Source organism: Hetaerina americana, unplaced genomic scaffold (assembly GCF_022747635.1).
Source record: "Hetaerina americana unplaced genomic scaffold, ioHetAmer1.1.p SCAF_444, whole genome shotgun sequence".
NCBI lineage: Eukaryota > Metazoa > Arthropoda > Insecta > Odonata > Calopterygidae > Hetaerina > Hetaerina americana.
Window position 1 is genome coordinate 126,242 of NW_027287035.1, and position 18,102 is coordinate 144,343.

General features: G+C 43.3%; 1 protein-coding gene across 1 annotated transcript in view; it reads left to right on the forward strand.

Moving 5' to 3' along the window:
• LOC139693133 (uncharacterized) overlaps window positions 1-16,451 on the forward strand; it is a gene marked incomplete at its 3' end in the record, with an annotated part of 34,045 nt that extends 17,594 nt beyond the window's left edge. Inside the window, exon 2 of the mRNA XM_071591284.1 lies at window positions 16,344-16,451. Coding sequence (XP_071447385.1) covers window positions 16,344-16,451 — 108 coding nt within the window. The remainder of the gene's footprint in view (window positions 1-16,343) is intronic.
• Between the last annotated feature and the right edge of the window lie 1,651 nt (window positions 16,452-18,102).

An 18,102-nucleotide genomic window follows, 5' to 3' on the forward strand; every position in this document is an offset into this window, starting at 1 on the left:
GACACATGCTCAATTCTGATTGACCCCAAGTTTCAGTATGTTAACAGAAGAGTGCAATATTCAAAAAACCACAGTGTATTGCCTTCTGACAGAAGATTTAGCCATGAGGAAGGTGTACCAAGATGGTCCCCAAGGTGCTGTCTGAAGACTCCCTGCGTGACAATCTTGCCTTGGACCACTGGTGAACCTAACCCGAATTTTTTTAGAATAGGTAATTTCTGTTGGCGATAAATGGCCCTTTGAGTACGAGTCAAGTATAACCTCTCTGATTACAACTTTGAAGCACTGGATTATGTGGACGAAGACGTGACGGGGTGCCTGAACGAGGGTCCTGATGATGCCTTACAAGAAGCAGAGCACAACTGGCGGAGGCACTGACATCGGTGTGCTGATGAGCAAGGGTGCGTTTTTGAAGAGTATTAATGATTTCTAATTTCATCTGCTGTAAAGATTTCTCCCGATTAATTCAATTCATCTTTTGGGACAGACCATGCATACACGATTGTCTTCGATAGGACGTTATTAGAAATGAAACAATTGATCAACCGTGCCATTATCATTGAAGTAGTTTAGCCCAGCAAGAAATAATGAGCTCTACGGCCTCTCAATTAAATAAGAAAGGGGAAGAAAACTCCAATGGCCGTAAAAATTAGTTGCCAATCTCTCGTCAGACCAATTGTTGTGTTGGTGTGACGGGAATCGCGTCAGGGACCAACCACAACCTCTCGACCAGAATACCCTCTGTGGTGGTTTACGGGAAATTAATCCGCGTCCGGGACCAACACACAGCCACACGCACACTATCCTGACTGAAATCCTTCACGAGGCTGTGAGACCCTGTTAAAGAATTTCAGATGGAGATGGAATCCTTCACGAGGCTGTAGAGTAGACCCCGTTCAAGATTCCAGGATATTCTCAAGCACACGCTTTGTGACTGGTACAGACCAATCACACACACAAGCACTCAAGAAACACACACTCAAAAGGGCCCAACTTCCGGGAGAATCTGGACACAGGTAAAGAGCAACTAGGAATTCGTCGAACACGCGTGTTTCGGCCAAAAAGTGGCCCTCTTCATCGAACCGAAGGGAAAACACCTCCAACAAGGTTGAAAGTAAACAACCGGAAACTTCATATTTATATAGAGACTGTGGGAGTTGGGGGGACCAATCGAAATAGGTGGAAGATGGAAAGGGGAGGGGTACTTTAAACGTATTGGTGAAGAGGAAGGAGGGGGGAGGAAAAACAGATACAAAGGGACTGAGTGGAACGGGAAGGAGTAATTATTGAAGGAGAAGGGGAAGGGGGGGTTTGGGCAAAAGTGAAAGGTATCCGAGTAACGGATTATGAAGGAAAATTGGGGGGGGTTTTAACATATTTCCGTTGGACCATAGTCCAACGGAAATATGTTTTAAAACTAGAGAAGTCATTTCAAAAGGGAATACAGTGGGGAGAATGGAATCGGCCCTTTATCGTTATTGACAACCACATTTTTAAATTTGTGTATGAAAATGCTTTCGTATGCGTCTATAAGGTGGTTGGGGGTCTGTTTGATCAACTTCAATTCCTTTTGAGATGTTTTATGGTCTTCCTTGAGTAAGTGTAGGGCAATGCTCGATTTAACTGATCTGTTGTATCTGTAATGGGCCATATGTTCTTTGAATCTAGTTTTAATATTCCTCCGCGTCTGGCCGATGTAAGTTGAATCGTAGGAGGAGCAGTTTATTATGTAAATGCCGGCCATTTTTGTGGCGTCGATTTTGTCCTTAGTGTTGCCTAATAAATGTTTTAGTTTGTTGTTGCTGCTAAATGATATATTAGTGTCAACGGTTTCTTTCAAAAATCTTACCTAGCCCTTTTGTTAAATGTGGGTGGAACGGCAGTTTGATATACCGAGGGGTTTTATGTTGTGTGAGGGTGGTTGTGTTTTAAACTAGTTTTTTATGTTTGTACTTTTTCACTAGATTGTCAATAATTGACTCTTTAAAGCCATTTTTAATAGCTATAAGTTTGATGTTTTTTAATTCTTTGTAATAGTTGTTTCTATTTAATGGAATATTTACTAATCTGTGTACAAGGGCATGGAAGGTGCCCAGTTTGTGACTGTTGTGTGTGAAGGAATCATGATGTATGTAATTGTTGGTGTGTGTTGGTTTGCGATACACGTCGTATGATATTTTAGTATTTCTTGTTAATAGCAGATCAAGGAATGGAAGTTGGTTATTCTTTTCTAATTCGTATGTGAATTTAACCGAGGGGAATAAACTGTTTAAGTCGTTAATAAACTGATCTATGTTATACTACCTTGATCAAAAAGTTCCCGGAATAACCACCGTGTGGCGCTCCCATCGTTTCGATTTGAGTTCTGTTTTTTTTGTTAAATTGGTACATCTGTTGTTGATATTCCCTTTAAATCTTAGTGTCATAACTTGACATTTGCAAAAGTTACGTAGCCAAGAGTACATCTATCTCTGTGTGTGTTGGCGATTTTTTACAATTGCAGAAATGGATTTAAATTTGCAACAACGAACTTGTATTAAATTTTGCGTAAAAAACGGATTTAGTGGCGCACGGACGTTGGAAATGTTGGAAAAGTGTTTCGGCAACGATTCTCTAAAAAAAACGGTCGTTTACCAGTGGCACGAGCGGTTCAGAAGTGGTCGTGAGTCAATCGAAGATGATGAACGCAGTGGCAGACCATCGACATCGAAAGTCGGTGAAAAAATTGATAAAGTAAAAGAAATGTTGGTCAATAACCGCAAATTAACCATCAGAGAAATAGCGGAGGACTTGAACATTGCCTATGGATCCGCCCAAGACATTGTGGTTAATGATTTGGGTTTCCGTCGTGTAGCAGCAAAGTACCTCAATTTCATGCAAAAAAGAGACCGTGTTGACGTCGCAAAAGACATGATTTGCGAGGCTGAATCCGATCCCACATTCATCAAAAGGATCATTACTGGAGACGAGACGTGGGTTTATGAGTACGACACGCAATCCAGACATCAGGCAAGTGAATGGCGTTCACCAAATGAGCCGAGACCAAAAAAACCACGTCGTTTTCAGTCAAAAAAGAAGGCAATGCTGACGGTTTTCATGGATTACAACGGTGTAGTGCATCATGAATTTTTGCCAGAAGGCCAGACAGTAAACAAAGAGTATTATTTGGGCGTTATGAGACGTTTGCGTGAAGCAATTCGCCGAAAGAGACCAGAAATGTGGGCAGAAAACTCGTGGATTTTGCACCATGATAACGCACCGTCGCACAGTGCTATCATTATTCGTAATTTTTTGACGAAAAATGCAACAAATACCATCCAACAGCCACCGAATTCACCTGATTTGGCTCCCTGTGTCTTCTTTCTGTTCAATCGAGTTAAAAAACCATTACGGGGAACGCGTTTTAGCAGCCGAGAGGAAGTAATGGAAAAATCGCAGGAAGCACTGATGGACATACCGAAAACCGAATATAAAAAATGTTTCGAGGATTGGATCAAGCGCTGGCATAAGTGTGTTGCAGTCGATGGGGATTACTTTGAAGGGGACAATATAGATTTAGATGAATAAACTTGTATTTTTAATTTTCTGAATAAATTCCGGGAAATTTTTGATGAAGGTAGTATGTAGTGGTGTCGAAATGTCGCGCGGTTGCTAGACGCGGCATCATTGGTGGGAGCGTATCTAGGACCGAGTTAAATAATAGAGAGATGGTTTGGTATACATCTTTATTGAGCCCTTCTTAACTTACGCAAGGGAGGTCAGGCACCGGGGAGTTGGGGCGAACAGTCACTTACGGCGGCTCCAAGAGGGTCGGGACAGCCTTTGATCCTTGGTTCGAAACCCCGTCAACGGGAATGGCGATGTGTCGTAGGAGTCTGCGTGCGGCGGCGGATACTCGAGGGCGCTCGGGCCGACGGCAGGCTCCGGGGACAGGCAAGGGGATGGCGGAAGGAGAGCAGGATAAGGCGGGATATGCGAGGGAGTATCCGGGAGGCGTCTCCAGGGTAGGCAAGGGAGTGTAAGGATGGTCGGGAATGCGACCCGCTGTTCAGAGGAAACGCTCGGAGGAGGTCGGAAGACGACCCGCGCAGAGAGCTGGGAAGGACAGGAGGACGCTCGGAGGAGGTCGGAAGACGACCCGCGCAGAGAGCTGGGAAGGACAGGAGGACGCTCGGAGGAGGTCGGAAGACGACCCGCGCAGAGAGCTGGGAAGGACAGGAGGACGCTCGGAGGAGGTCGGATGACGACCCGCGCAGAGAGCTGGGAAGGACAGGAGGACGCTCGGAGGAGGTCGGATGGCGACCCGCGCTGAGAGCTGGGAAGGACAGGAGGTCGCTCGGAGGAGGTCGGATGACGACCCGCAGCTCAGAGGCGGTCAGGGGGGGAATGCCACTGTTCCGCGATCAACTTGCCTTATAAGGGGTCGTGGAGGGTCGAAGGTCGCTGCTGACGCGCACAGGCGACAGCGCGGTCATTGCTCCTTCTAAGGGATGATTAGTGACCAAAGGGGAGGATTTGGCGGTGGGCCTCATCTTATCTGCAGGGATGCAGTCATCCTCAAGGATGACTGTGTCCATGCAGATCCCGGTAGTGGGTTTCCGAGAAACCCCACTACAGAAAATTGCAAATATATCATCCACATATCTAACAAAAAGGGAAATAACTGAATTTCTTTTTGAACTCCTTCTCAAAGTGAGTCATAAAAACATTAGCTATGAATGGGGATAGAGGGTTTCCCATCGCCGTTCCAAATTCTTGTTTATAAAACTTACTTTCAACCTTGTGTTGGAGGTGCTTTCCCTTCGGTTCGCTGAAGAGGGCCACTTTTTGGCCGAAACACGCGTGTTCGACGAATTCCTAGTTGCTCTTTACCTGTGTCCAGATTCTCCCGGAAGTTGGGCCCTTTTGAGTGTGTGTTTCTTGAGTGCTTGTGTGTGTGATTGGTCTGTACCAGTCACAAAGCGTGTGCTTGAGAATATCCTGGAATCTTGAACGGGGTCTACTCTACAGCCTCGTGAAGGATTCCATCTCCATCTGAAATTCTTTAACAGGGTCTCACAGCCTCGTGAAGGATTTCAGTCAGGATAGTGTGCGTGTGGCTGTGTGTTGGTCCCGGACGCGGATTAATTTCCCGTAAACCACCACAGAGGGTATTCTGGTCGAGAGGTTGTGGTTGGTCCCTGACGCGATTCCCGTCACACCAACACAACAATTGGTCTGACGAGAGATTGGCAACTAATTTTTACGGCCATTGGAGTTTTCTTCCCCTTTCTTATTTAATTGAGAGGCCGTAGAGCTCATTATTTCTTGCTATAATGAAGAGAGTTTATGGTTAAAAATGTAAAATAATGGCCGATTTATACTCCGGAAAAATTTTGAAAAAAAAAACTTCAAAAGCCTACAGTCTACGTCTATCCTCCTGCTTCAATGACCACGTTGCCGCGCCGTACATAGCTACGCTCAATAACAACGTTTTTATGAGTTTTTCTTAATGTCCTTACTCAACGTCCCTGTCATCAACTCCCTCCTCCTGGTGAAAGCCTCTTTGCCTAGCGCAATTCTTCTCCTTACGTCCCTATTACTATGACCGTGCGGGTCCAAAACACTTCCGAGATACGTAAAATGATCTACATGCTCAAGGTTTTGCCCTTCTTTTTTAATGTTTAGTTTAGCATTTTTCTCTCTAGAAAAGCGCATAACCTTTGTTTTATTAATATTGATTCTCATCCCATACATGTCGCACTGAATTTCCAATTCTCTCAGCAATAATTGCAACCTCTTGGCTGACTGACAAACTAAAGCTTGGTGTTCGGCCAACCTAGCTGATGTATTAGAGCTTGTCACCAGCAAACCTAACTGAACCTAGCCTCCTGTCCCTCCAATCTATTCCTATTGTCTTCAATTTATCCATTGGTGTTTCCCAATTTTCTCTACCGAACGCTTTTTCGAAATCTACGAAACAGGCAAACACGTCCTGATTGTATTTTATATTCCTCTGCATTGATAATCTCATTACTTCGATGGCATCACGCGTGCCTCTCCTCTTCCTTAACCAAAACTAATCATCCCCTAAGTAATCATTTGCCTTGCTCTCTATTCTTTTGTTGATGACCCTAAGAATAATTTTAGCTGCGTGGGATATAAAACTTATCGTCCTGTAGTCCTCACGTGGTGTAGCCTTTACCTTTTCGGAATAGGAAATAAAACTGATCTCAAGTTTTCTGGCCAGATTCCGTGCTCATAGATACTACGAATCAGCCCATATAACCTCTTCCTCCCACATTTTCCTAAACCTTATAGTAGTTCCGCTGGAATGTTATCCCCCCCACGGCCTTATTTAGTTTCCTCTCCCTCAATGCCCTTTCTATCTCATCGTCTAGTATGCCTGGATCTAAGCTACCTGCCTCCACACCATGTTCCTTTTCTACGACTGACTTTGTTGGTCTAAGTTCTTTGCCACACAGTTCTTCTATATACAGGGACGCACCCAAAAGTGGTAGGACTGATTTTCTTTGGCACGAACGGATCGGTGGAGGGGGGTCTGCCTGGCAGGGTAAGGTGGAGGGGCCTCTTAGCAACAGACCAACACCAACCTCAGTCGCCTGAGGGCTGTCGTTGAGTGACGAAACCGTTTTTAGTGAAGCAAGTTTTTTGTCCGCGTCGAAAAACAAAATGAATCTGAATTTAGAGCAACGTTATTCCGTGAAGTTGTGTGCGAAACTCGGGAATACGGCAACTGAGACCCTCGATATGATCAAGCAGGCTTACGGGGACACTGTCTTAAGCCGTTCCACAGTATTTGAGCGGCACAAGTTGTTTAGAGAGGGTAGGGAGCTCGTTGAAGACGACCATCGCTCCGGACGGCCGTCGACGGCAAGAACCGACACGAATGTGGACAGAGTGAGGACACTGCTGAACACAGACCGACGCTTAACCAGTGAAGAAATTGCAGACCAGTTGGGTCTGTCTGCATCCAACGTCCAACGAATTTGACCGAGATGAAAATTGTTTGGACAATGTGATAACTGGTGATGAAAAATGGGTTTTTCAATATGACCCCGAAACGAAAAGACAATCCGCGGAATGGAACACTTCCGCGTCCCCACGTCCAAAAAAGGCTCGCATGAGCAAATCAAAAATTAAAACGATGTTGATTGTGTTTTTCGACCGTCAAGGAGTTTGTCCCACCAGGGGAGACTGGTGCCACTGGGAGACCAGGTGCTCACCCGCCTCCGAGAACGCGTGAAAAGAGTCCGACCGGCCATCGCAAACTGCTGGGTGCTTCATCATGACAACGCGCCGTGCCATGGCGCGCTCGTCGTCAGACAGCTCCTGGCCAAATACGGCGTTGTCACGTTGCCGCACCAGCCCTATTCTCCCGATCTGGCACCACCGGACTTCTTCTTCTTCCCCCTGATGAAAAGACAGCTCAAGCGACGACGTTTTGACTCGATAAAGGCCGTTCGAGAGGCTTCGACGAGGGTCATCAACGGCATCCCCAAAGAAAATTTCCATCGGGCGTCCCGGGAATGGGAGCAACGTTATACTAAGTGTGTAGACTCAAAAGGAGCATACTTTGAAGATTATTAAGTCGATGTAGGTATATAGTCAATAAAAGTCTTGTAAAAAAATCAGTCCTACCACTTTTGGGTGCGACACTGTATTCATTCCATCTATCTTGGATATTTTTATGTGTCAACTATTATCTTACCCGACTTATCTCTAGCTGTTAGCCCATACCTTCTCGGCTTACTTCCCGATAGTGATTTGATCTTACTGTAGAGTGCGCCAATTTCACCCTATATATTAGAGAGATATTCCCATTTATCTTCGATAGTACTCAGCTCTTTACTGTCATCCACGATTTTCTCTACAGCCTGCGGGTACTCCTTTCTTGTCAATCCATTGAATGCTTGCACATTCCATTTTCTAACCCGCCGACCCTGCTTTCTTTTTGAAACGGACGCCGTATTTCATGACAACTAAATAGTGGTCAGAGTCCGCATCCGCTCCCGGGAAGCTTTGGGACTTATCACACTGTTCCTAAACCTGTGCCTAACCAGAATATAATCTAACTAATACCTTTCTTAGTCAAATGGCATTTGCCATGTATACCTGCGTCTTTTGTGGTGCCTGAACCTAGTGTTGGTGATGACTAACCCCTGTTTCCTGCAGAACTCAACTGCTTTCTCCCCGCGGTCATTACTCGTGGCTAAACCTTAGTCCCCGCTCATCTCAATCTATCCCTTCCCCTACCGTCGTATCCCTATTCCCCATCACCGTTAAATGTTTTCCTGCGGCAACACACTCGATTATCTCCTCTTAACTGTTCGTATACCCTATCGATCTCTTCCTACTTATGGTTGGTCGGTGGCATTTATACCTGAACAATGACCAAGTTCGTCGGTTCAGCTATTATCTCTATTAGTAATATTCTATCCGTTGCTTGTTCTATGTTTCCTACGCATCTTCTTACCTCTTTATTTAATATCATGGCAACCATCCTTTGGCTCTGATCCCCATAGCTGTATATCATTCTATAACTACGAGGGTCATCCGGAAAGTAGTACCCGTTAGTGAAATAAAGACACAAAAGTAAATATTAACAAACATAAAAAATTTTATTTGAAAGAGGATACTTTAAACTACTTCTCAACATAATCTCCAAGTAAATTAAGGCATTTGTCATAACGTGTGACAAGTTTCTGTATTCCTGCTGCATAGTCCTTCGCCGCCAGCTCATTGAGATACGCGAGGGACCCATCTTGCACAAATTTTTGCATAATGCAGATGGTGTTTAACAATTTCATGAACAATTGTTCGAGAAACATTGGGAAAATGCTCACAGATGTCATCAATTGTGACGCGCCGATCGTTCCTCACGAATTCGTCAACTGAGCTCACCAGTTGGTCTGTAATGACAGACGGTCTCTCCGAACGCTCATCGTCGTGTGTGTTCCCCCTCCCCATGTTGAAGTTGCGACACCACCGCCGAACAGACGACTCGTCCATTACATTGTCTCCATACACCTCCTTTAATTGGCGATGAATATCACATGGGCGAACGTTTCTTGCATTGAGGAATTTAATCACTGCCCTCACTTCACAACTGGCGGCGTTCTCAATTTTTTTAAACATTGTAAACAATCACAGAAACAACACAGGCAATGCTAGCGTCACGCAACTTGGCTCAGAGAAGGCAGACAAGCCACTGAAGCTATCTGACCTCGTCCAGCGGCTACTCGCGTCGTCAGCACTTCATGCGGCACGAACGGGTACTACTTTCCGGATGACCCTCGTATCACTGCAGTAATCCCAGCTATCCTTCAGTCTCACCTCGGGTAGACACACAATGTCTGTATCTCATCTTTCCACCATTTACTTTATATTCTCCAATTTTCCCCGGCTCAACACTGTCCTAACATTCGGGAAAGTGTTCGAGAAGATCTTCGGGAAGTTCTTATTTTACCTGTTTCGGTCTTCTTCTCCTGCGTCTTCTGGCCTGCTGCTGCTGGTTGTCCCTTCCAAGGGTTTCGTGGGATGATGACCGCGGAAGCCTTGCCTCCCCCACTGCCGGGCACGACAAACGGCCGATTGGGCCGAGCCCCGTAGTTGCGAGGACTCAAAATCTCTGTATAGTCCATCATGTTAATCTTGGGAATGATAATTGAGGTGGTTTCCCGTTGCGTTCCTCAATAGTGTTTTTAACGTGACACCATCATTTATTGGCCGCCCCACTGGGGTCAGACGCCATTGCAGCCGCCTCACTGAGGAACAGACGCTGCGTGGACTACCTTTCGTATGACTCCTAACCCTCAAGGCATGGGTGATCCTACCAGGAGCAATTATCATTACTCCCGCCGGCTCAGCTGTAGGGGTCACCGGAACGGAATACCCCTCTTACCACGTCAAGGTGTTTGCCCATGGGAGGGGCTGTATAGAATAAAACCAGAAATACGACTTACGTATGTCTTTGTAGAATTACTTCGTAATTGGTACCAAGCTGACAATGGATAGTCTTTTTGTATCTTATATTTTCAAACTCATCGCAAATTTCCGCAATCATGAGCCATGGTTATCTGCATTCTAACAGTTGACCAAGGACCTTTTCATTTTTTAGAGGGATTTTCCGCCAGGCTACTCAATTGTTTTGAAATCAAACAATTGTTTTGCGATCCTATTTGCGTTTCAGTTGTTAAATGTCATGTGTAGTTAATCCTCCCCATGCGATACATCCATCTAAGTCTTCTAGCTTGACGACTAGAGCACTTCACCGCATCCATTTTATAATTTAAGGCATCTATTCGGAAGTGTAGAAAATCACATCCTCAACGCATTTGAAAGCAAATAGTTGGACAGTTACGCTTTCTAATCAGTTTTTCACACTCCTTCAAGGTAAACAATTGGGTCTTATCGAGGTTTATCATTCCTTATCGTATTGCGTGGAGCTTGTTATCACTTTTATCGCTATGTAAAGGCACTGTGGTTGCAATCAGCGATTTGACTGGGGTGGCATGTTAGTTGTGTTTACGTCCTTGGCTTGGGAGGAAGTCGTAATCGACTTATAGTTCATGCACGATTTTTTGTGAACCTGGCAAAATGATCATTCCATCATTGTTTTTTAGTAATCGCTACAGTTTCTTCCATTTAAATGTATTATGAATTCAGATATTGAGAGTTAAAAAATTTTATTTCAACCGCTTAAGCACCGACAAATTCAGCAAAGCTATTTCTTTTCTAAATTCCTGCTGCTCATACTGAGAATGGATTTGGTTACTATTCGAAACGTAAAATGACTACCCATGGACGAAAGATTGAGCAATGATGATCACTGCCGAAGTTTACTTTTCCACAAGCGTATCTTCTGCGATTATATTTCTCCCTGGCATGTTTGAGGGTGCGCTCGGTGGCGATAATGAAGTTGGTTGCGATTACCCTTAAAGGTATCACCGTTTGCGACTTGAGAAACAATCCCATGTATTAGGTGCAACAAGGAGTGGCAAGTTCAGATAGAAAATTTGTAAAGTTTCCGCGGCGCTAAAGAAATATATTTTTGTGGCACAAGGAAAATACTGTGGTAAATAATGGAAGTTAGTGCACTCGATAGGAATCCCACTCGGGAGTGAAAGAGATGAGTGCTGCCTCGGGAATTGCATCTAAGGATATCGTCGAATGGCTTGCCGTAGTATCAGCGTTCGTCTTCACCCCGAAAGTTGTTTTGATAAGTGAGAAAAGAGTTTCTCTGGCACTGAGACGTGCAATGCGTGTTGTTCACAGTTCTGTGGCTGGTGGAGGATTTGCGCCAATTTTGATTACTCAATATGTTCTAGTTTTTAAAAAAGCTCTGATTGCCAACTGAGGTTCACCCATAAGTGTCCATGGGTGGCGCTCCGGGTGTTGAACCTGGGATATTTTGTCGGAGCCCACGTGCACGCCCCGACGCATTTTTGTCACGCGTGTATTATTAATAATTGTTTGGGTGATCATAATAACTGGTGTGCAGTGTCACCAACAATTTCAGAATAAATAAATTCTCCCGGAGGTTGGCGGAGCTTGGCTGTCGAGAAGTAAAGCAAGCCTTTGGGAGACCACCTTTGTCTTCAATTACAGTTTATTTATTTTTCAATCTCACATATTTTTTGCATACGACTTAAGAGTCATGATATTCGTTTTCATTGTATGCTAAAGTTCGAATGATCGTCACAAAAAGAGTGATAAGTTTTGAAAGAAAATTTCTGAAAATATTTCGTTGCCTTAGTGTAGAATTTCAGCGGACACGAGCCTGTCCTAGACCTGCATGCATGTGGGCCGATAAGTAATGCGTCTTTTAAACTGTCACACCGGGAGGGGGCGGTATGTCAGAGTATATATCTCGTGCGTATGTATTTCGTCCCAAGTGCTAAAGTAAGCTGCGTGGGCAAGTGTCCTCTGGGGAGAAGTGGGTGACAATGGGCCAATGCTCGACGATATGCTCGAAAAGATTAACAGATGTTCGAGCTCCCTGAAGAATTCCCTAGGCACACCTCGACGAGCTCAGAGCGTGAGATTTTTCTTTGAATTTTCCACCCCGTTTGAAAGATATCGCCGTGGAAGTGCTGGTGCGATAAGGGCTTGCTTCTATCAGCGGCCACCACATCCAGGAAACCTTTCCCTTCATTTACCTCAAATACGCCAACACACATACGTTTCTCCATATCCGCCTCGTTGCATGTATCTTATTTTTTAGTGTGCTTTTCGTGGCCGCACAATTTGCATTATTTTCCTGTTCTGACATTTATTTTTTCCGTCACCCGGGACCAACATTTATATTTTCCGTAACCCGGCAAATGCCGGGGAAAGGCAGAGGTAAGAGGTCAAAGTGAGTTTGAGGACCATTATTCACCGGGTTGGTGAACGAACGTCAGCGTTACCTTCATAAAAATTTATTTGTGGAATGAATGTTTAATTCCTCACAGTCCGTTGCTATTGTTTTATTCTATTCAGGTACCACAGTTGGCCAAATTCATCGACCAATTAGCATGATAACTTGCAGGGCATAAAGCCTGGTCGCTCAACGAATCCTATTCCTAGACCTGTAAGTCATATACGTAATGCAGTGGTGGTGTCTTTGTCGTACAAAATTCGAATGTTATTTGACGATCCTCTCCCCCTTCAAAGTTTCCTCATGTTGATGTCAGACTTGACGTCAATGAATATTGATGTACTATAAGTAACTTCATTCTCTACATTTTTGAGTGTACCGTAAGTAAACCATGGTAATATTTTGTAATTTTTGTTTTACGAACTTTAAAATATTGAATATTAAAACGCCATGTCGTTGCAAGTCAAATTAATGATAAGGTGCGGCCGATCTGTGAAGGCTGACGTTCATCTCCGTGGACTTAATAAGCAAGTCATCCAGTCCCAAACTTCTTTTGCCCAACACTACATGTTTCTTTCTTCTGCCTCTAACCTCGTTCCATACCGTCCAAAACGCCCATTGCCTTACGCCCTCTTCCCAAATCCCTTCCCTTTCTATCGCATACATCAACATCTCAATATCTCATCCACTCACTCTTATCTGCCCTCTTCGATTTTTTCTGCGACAACTTTCTATCCTGCTCTATTGCGTTTAGCATGTTTTCATCTTCCTCTCCGTCCAGTATATTTTCTCTAATCCGTGGTCATGTCCACAGCTGCAAATCCTCACTTTAGACCTTTCTCTGATAAAAATTTTAAAAACCGTTCACCACTGCGCTCCTCAGCGAAGTTTCCGATTTATATGTCTATAATTGGTTCCGTATGAGTGAAGTAATGATTTACGAGTATATTCATTCGACATCCATTGGTCATTTTTTTTTAAACTGGAAAATGTGTTTAGTGTTATGTCTTCCAAATTTGCTAAAATTTATATCCAAACACTTTTGAGCTCGCACATTGGCACCTAATAATATTCAGTTACCTACCCCTGCATCTCCATGGTAGGTTGTATTTTTTTACTGTGGGAGGAAACCTGAATGAATGCCTCTCCGTGAGGCGTGGGAGCGTTTTATCTGAAGAATGCTGACCTGGAGGTTTATACTCCGCTTTTGCGGTATATTTTGCGAACAAGCCTGCCAACAGTTGCACCTTAAATGATAGTTGAGTGATAAAATTGCCGCTATTTAATCAATGTTGTATTCAGAAAGCCTTTGAAACAACTTATTTTTTGTGAGGATTTTGTCTTTTGCGTATCGCGAAATGTTCTTTAGATTAAGTTTCATCCTTGCGGCACAATCATTCTCCTATTTTTTCAGAAATATTGCGAAAATAAGATAATTTAAATAATTTTTCATCCGCTCTTGATTCAGTAGTGGTTTTAAATAATTTGATAAAAGTGTGCACAGTTTTACTCGAGTTAGATCCTGTGAAGTTTGGACTCTAGAACTGCGTCCTCACCAGTGTAGATGAAAATTGACCACCAAAATCCACGCGACTTGTTGCTTTGCACAACTTGAAGGTTTTGGTGCCAAATTGTTATGACTTCGGAGTAAGGTACTGTTTGAAACGTCTTTTCCATAGTTTCAATAACTCATCCATAAAAGTATCTCTGTTTGGTTATTACAGCTCCTGAAATCTTTGATTAGGTAAGATATTACTGGAAAAATCTTGTGTAGGCTTGGTGCACCTTGATACACATCCCTACTTTCGCTGTCGGTGAAATGGAGAAATTTACTAGGAATTTTGAATCCATCTCTTGTTATAAAACCTGATGTCGATATGATTCTTCTCATTCTAAAATATAATTGGAGGGTGAAACAATGCCCATTAGTCTAACCTAACTTAACATTATGTAAATCTACCTTTGTCACTGATTTCCAGGATATTAGCCTAAATTTAGGCAACGATATTCCTCCACGTGACTGAATATATTGTGCAGCGTATTGATTTGTTTAATGTAAAATTGTTACAGCAAAATCAGCTCAAAGAAAAATTCGAAAATAATTACTGGGTCTCTCAAATTCTGTGCCTCTTTTTTTCAAAATTACTATTGAAATTATCACGGCGCTCCACGTAAATTTTCATATCTTCTCAGAGGTTTCCTTCATCGCCACTGTCGTGTTTCTTGTCTATTTCCAGTCGTTCACTTGCCTCATGTTTACTATCACTACCAAGCGACGAGGCATTCTCAGATTCACTGCCGAGGAAGACTGCCATCACTTAATAATACAACAAGGACGGCCATTTCCTGCTTATTGACGCCATTACGACTTACCATAGGATGGAGAGAGAGTGGAATGTAATTTATTCTTCTTTCGGTGCGCTGAAAATCACATTCGCACGGACTTGAATTTACTCTCAGTTCACTGCAAGGAAAAATTGAATGAATATAATGCGAATGCAAAACTATTCGAGCCCCTTCCAAACAGAGTGCATACTTTTCGAAAAGATGTAAGGAATATATGTAATAATTTGATTGGTGTGTGGTTTGTAATGATATGTAACAGCTTAGTTTTCTTTAATTTATCTTTTTTTCTTGCTGATTTATTGATGTTAATGAGATGGGGATTTTCTTGCTTTGTGAAAAAGATTTGTGTTTTGAACTTCCCCTTAAGTGTACCGTTGTTTAATGACTGATTTTACCTATTATCTTTTGTGATTACTTTGGAATGGTGTGCCACCTGACACTGTCTATCAGCACATATGTATTTTAATAATAATAATGCTTTCGTATCGAGCGCACACTGCCGCATCGGCGTAAGACCGTGAAACCTCGGCACAATGCGGAGGCGAGTACGCTACTGAGTCATTCTAGGGAATCCACAATCAACGCAGACTTCTGCTTACACCTCGGTTTTTAGCTCGAAGAAGATTTTTCTCCTTCCCAGCGTTCAAACGGACTATTTACTCGAGAAAGATTCCGCTGAGGCAACTTGAAATACAGATGTGACATGACGCGTCGAGATTTATCCCTAATGCGCATATCCTCCGTTGCATTTCCCTCGCAGAGTGTTTACCAAAGATTGCGATCGCAAAAGCGTTCTTAGAGTTCCATATGGCTTGCAGTGAGCCCGTAAGATAAGAGCAAACAGTGATTACGAAAGTAGGGGGAGGAAGAGATGGATGAAAAGTGTTCTTCGCGATCAAAGGCAAAATTATTACAGATGTAAATTTGAAAAAAATGAGGACTATAATAATAACCAAGTAAGCCTTCTATTTGAATTATATGTGATAGGATGTTGATTGAATCAAGACTGGCATCGTCAAAAACATGAATGCACACCAATACCTCTGGACGTAATAGTATGTCGGACATGTGAAGATTCTTCTGGATGTAATATCACATCGGGCGGCGTTGAAGAGGTAAATTGTAATTTATATATATTTAAGCTTCATGGATTTGATTCCAGTATTGCGGGAAGCGTCGGTCGTTGCAAGTTTAAACATGTTCAGTCTGCCTAATGCTACGTTTCCACGCATCCGGCTCTTCTTCCCCTTTCTGCATCGCTGCGTTTTCATGCCCGAGGCAGCGCCGGACGGAAGCAGGAGACAACAATGTGCACCGTGCACAACGTGTGCCATGCCAAAGTTGTTGACACTGAGATTGATACTTGTTGACAAGCATTTAAGGAATGAAATTATTGTAATAAACTATAGCTTTTCAATGCCAAACCGTGTAGAGCCGGAAAAAGGTCTTCGATAAGATTTCGGTGCGCCTGTGATTAGCGTGTTTTAAATAGAGCAGTAAGAAAATGTTACCTGTGTGCATTTTCATGACATTGCCTTACTTATTAAATTACATTTGGTGTGCATTATTTTTCAGGCTATCAAAATTATGAAAGCTGGAAAGTGATCTTTAAAGGGCTGTTTTCTTTTCTTACCAGGACGACCGATTCAATCATGACATTGATGCAATGACTGGCTACAAGACCAGAACGCTGTTATGCATGCCCATCAAGGATTTGAACGGCGATGTCATTGGAGTGGCTCAGGTAAGTGAAAATTAATGATATTATTTGTTTCCTCGCTAAATACACAAACGGGAGCAAGGGCGTAAAACCACGAAAGACGTTCCTGAAATATATATCTCAAATTAGTAGTGTTCTACTGACTCGTAGGATGGAGTAGGTTCACATATATCTTCGTCGGAAAATTTAAGCCGTCCAGGTGATATCTGTGAAAGCATTCACATGCGTTCATCTGAGGATGTGTTTCGTGGTGGCGGTGTCTCGCGGAGTGCCCCGCACTTTCGGTAATTCCCTGTATTTGCTGAACCGTGTCAACCATTCTCCGTACAAAGAACTCGCGCGGCAATAGGAAGTCGTTAAGAGGCATTTCCAATGGTAAACATTGTACGGGATTACGGTCGGGAGAGGCCAGGAAGGCCATTCGTTCTTCATCCAGTGCAACGCTCAACTTACTTAAGGTTTGGAGGCTAATTTCAACGCGCGGATTTAGCTGCCCTGGTCAATGAGATGCCCTAACATTTAACCCTTACATGGTACCTTGCAAGCAACCGTCAGGGTATGTGGCAGGGGGTGATTTACTCAACTGCCTACTTTTAACCCAAAATACTCCCCCCCCCCCTAGCGCGGTCTTAAATCTATCTGTTCTACACTTAATCTTTCGAATTTTATCGACGTGATCTCTTCTACATCAGGGGTTGGGTGGTAGATGGTGGTATCAAGAGTTAGGTGGTTGCCGGCCCCGATGGCGGCGAGGTAACATCCTCGTCTGTCAACCCAAGGGTTGCGGGTTCGATTCCTACCTGGGTGGGTTTTCCTCCACCTATGGCTTGGGTGTTTGTGATTGTTATCATTGTTACTAGTCCGATGTAAAGGCCAAAAAGTGCTGTTTTCGGACTAATTCTAAATAAATAAAGAAGACACTTAATAGTCTCAACCTCGTTCAAAAGAAAATACGACTATCTACCGGGGCACGATTGGGTACGATAATGCATCTTCAACATCATCGCTGAAGAGACATCCCTAGAGATTCAATCTGCAATTTAACCTTTGCTCCGTGAGTGAATTCCAACCTAGTTCCTCGAATAATTTTGATACGCTATTCGGTTTATCATAACAATGTTTTACAAAGTTAGCTCCTCTACGCTGCACGTGATCCAGCTCACCATTCAGCCCCACTGCATGAGGATCGCATATACTAGTAGACTATTCCAAGTGAGATGTAACCGGCGAAAAATAGAAATACCTTTTAACGCTTTCGTCACATTTTCTCAACACTTCCGAAAACTCCTAATTTTTAGACGCGATGAGAAGCATTTCCAGGTGGAATTCTATCAGTCCAGGAGCCAGCTGAGCGCTAACTCCGTCTTTTGACCAACATGGCATTTGAGCATCACAAGAATGTGCGAAACAAAGGAGCCACGGGTCTAGTCCCTCTCTCCTTCGAATGCATTAATTTTGAAATAATTTGGCCAATGCACCGGCCAAAGGTAAAGCTTTTTTAAGGGAGATCTCATGCATGCATACTTGAGTATACTGTATTTTAATTTTTTATCTAATTTAATTAATTTTTGTTACACTTAGATTTTATTTGTGTGAAGCGAAATAAGTTTTTACATGGTGAGCAGAAATTCTGGGGATCGGAGAGTAAATAGATAGCTAAATTAAGGAACATTTG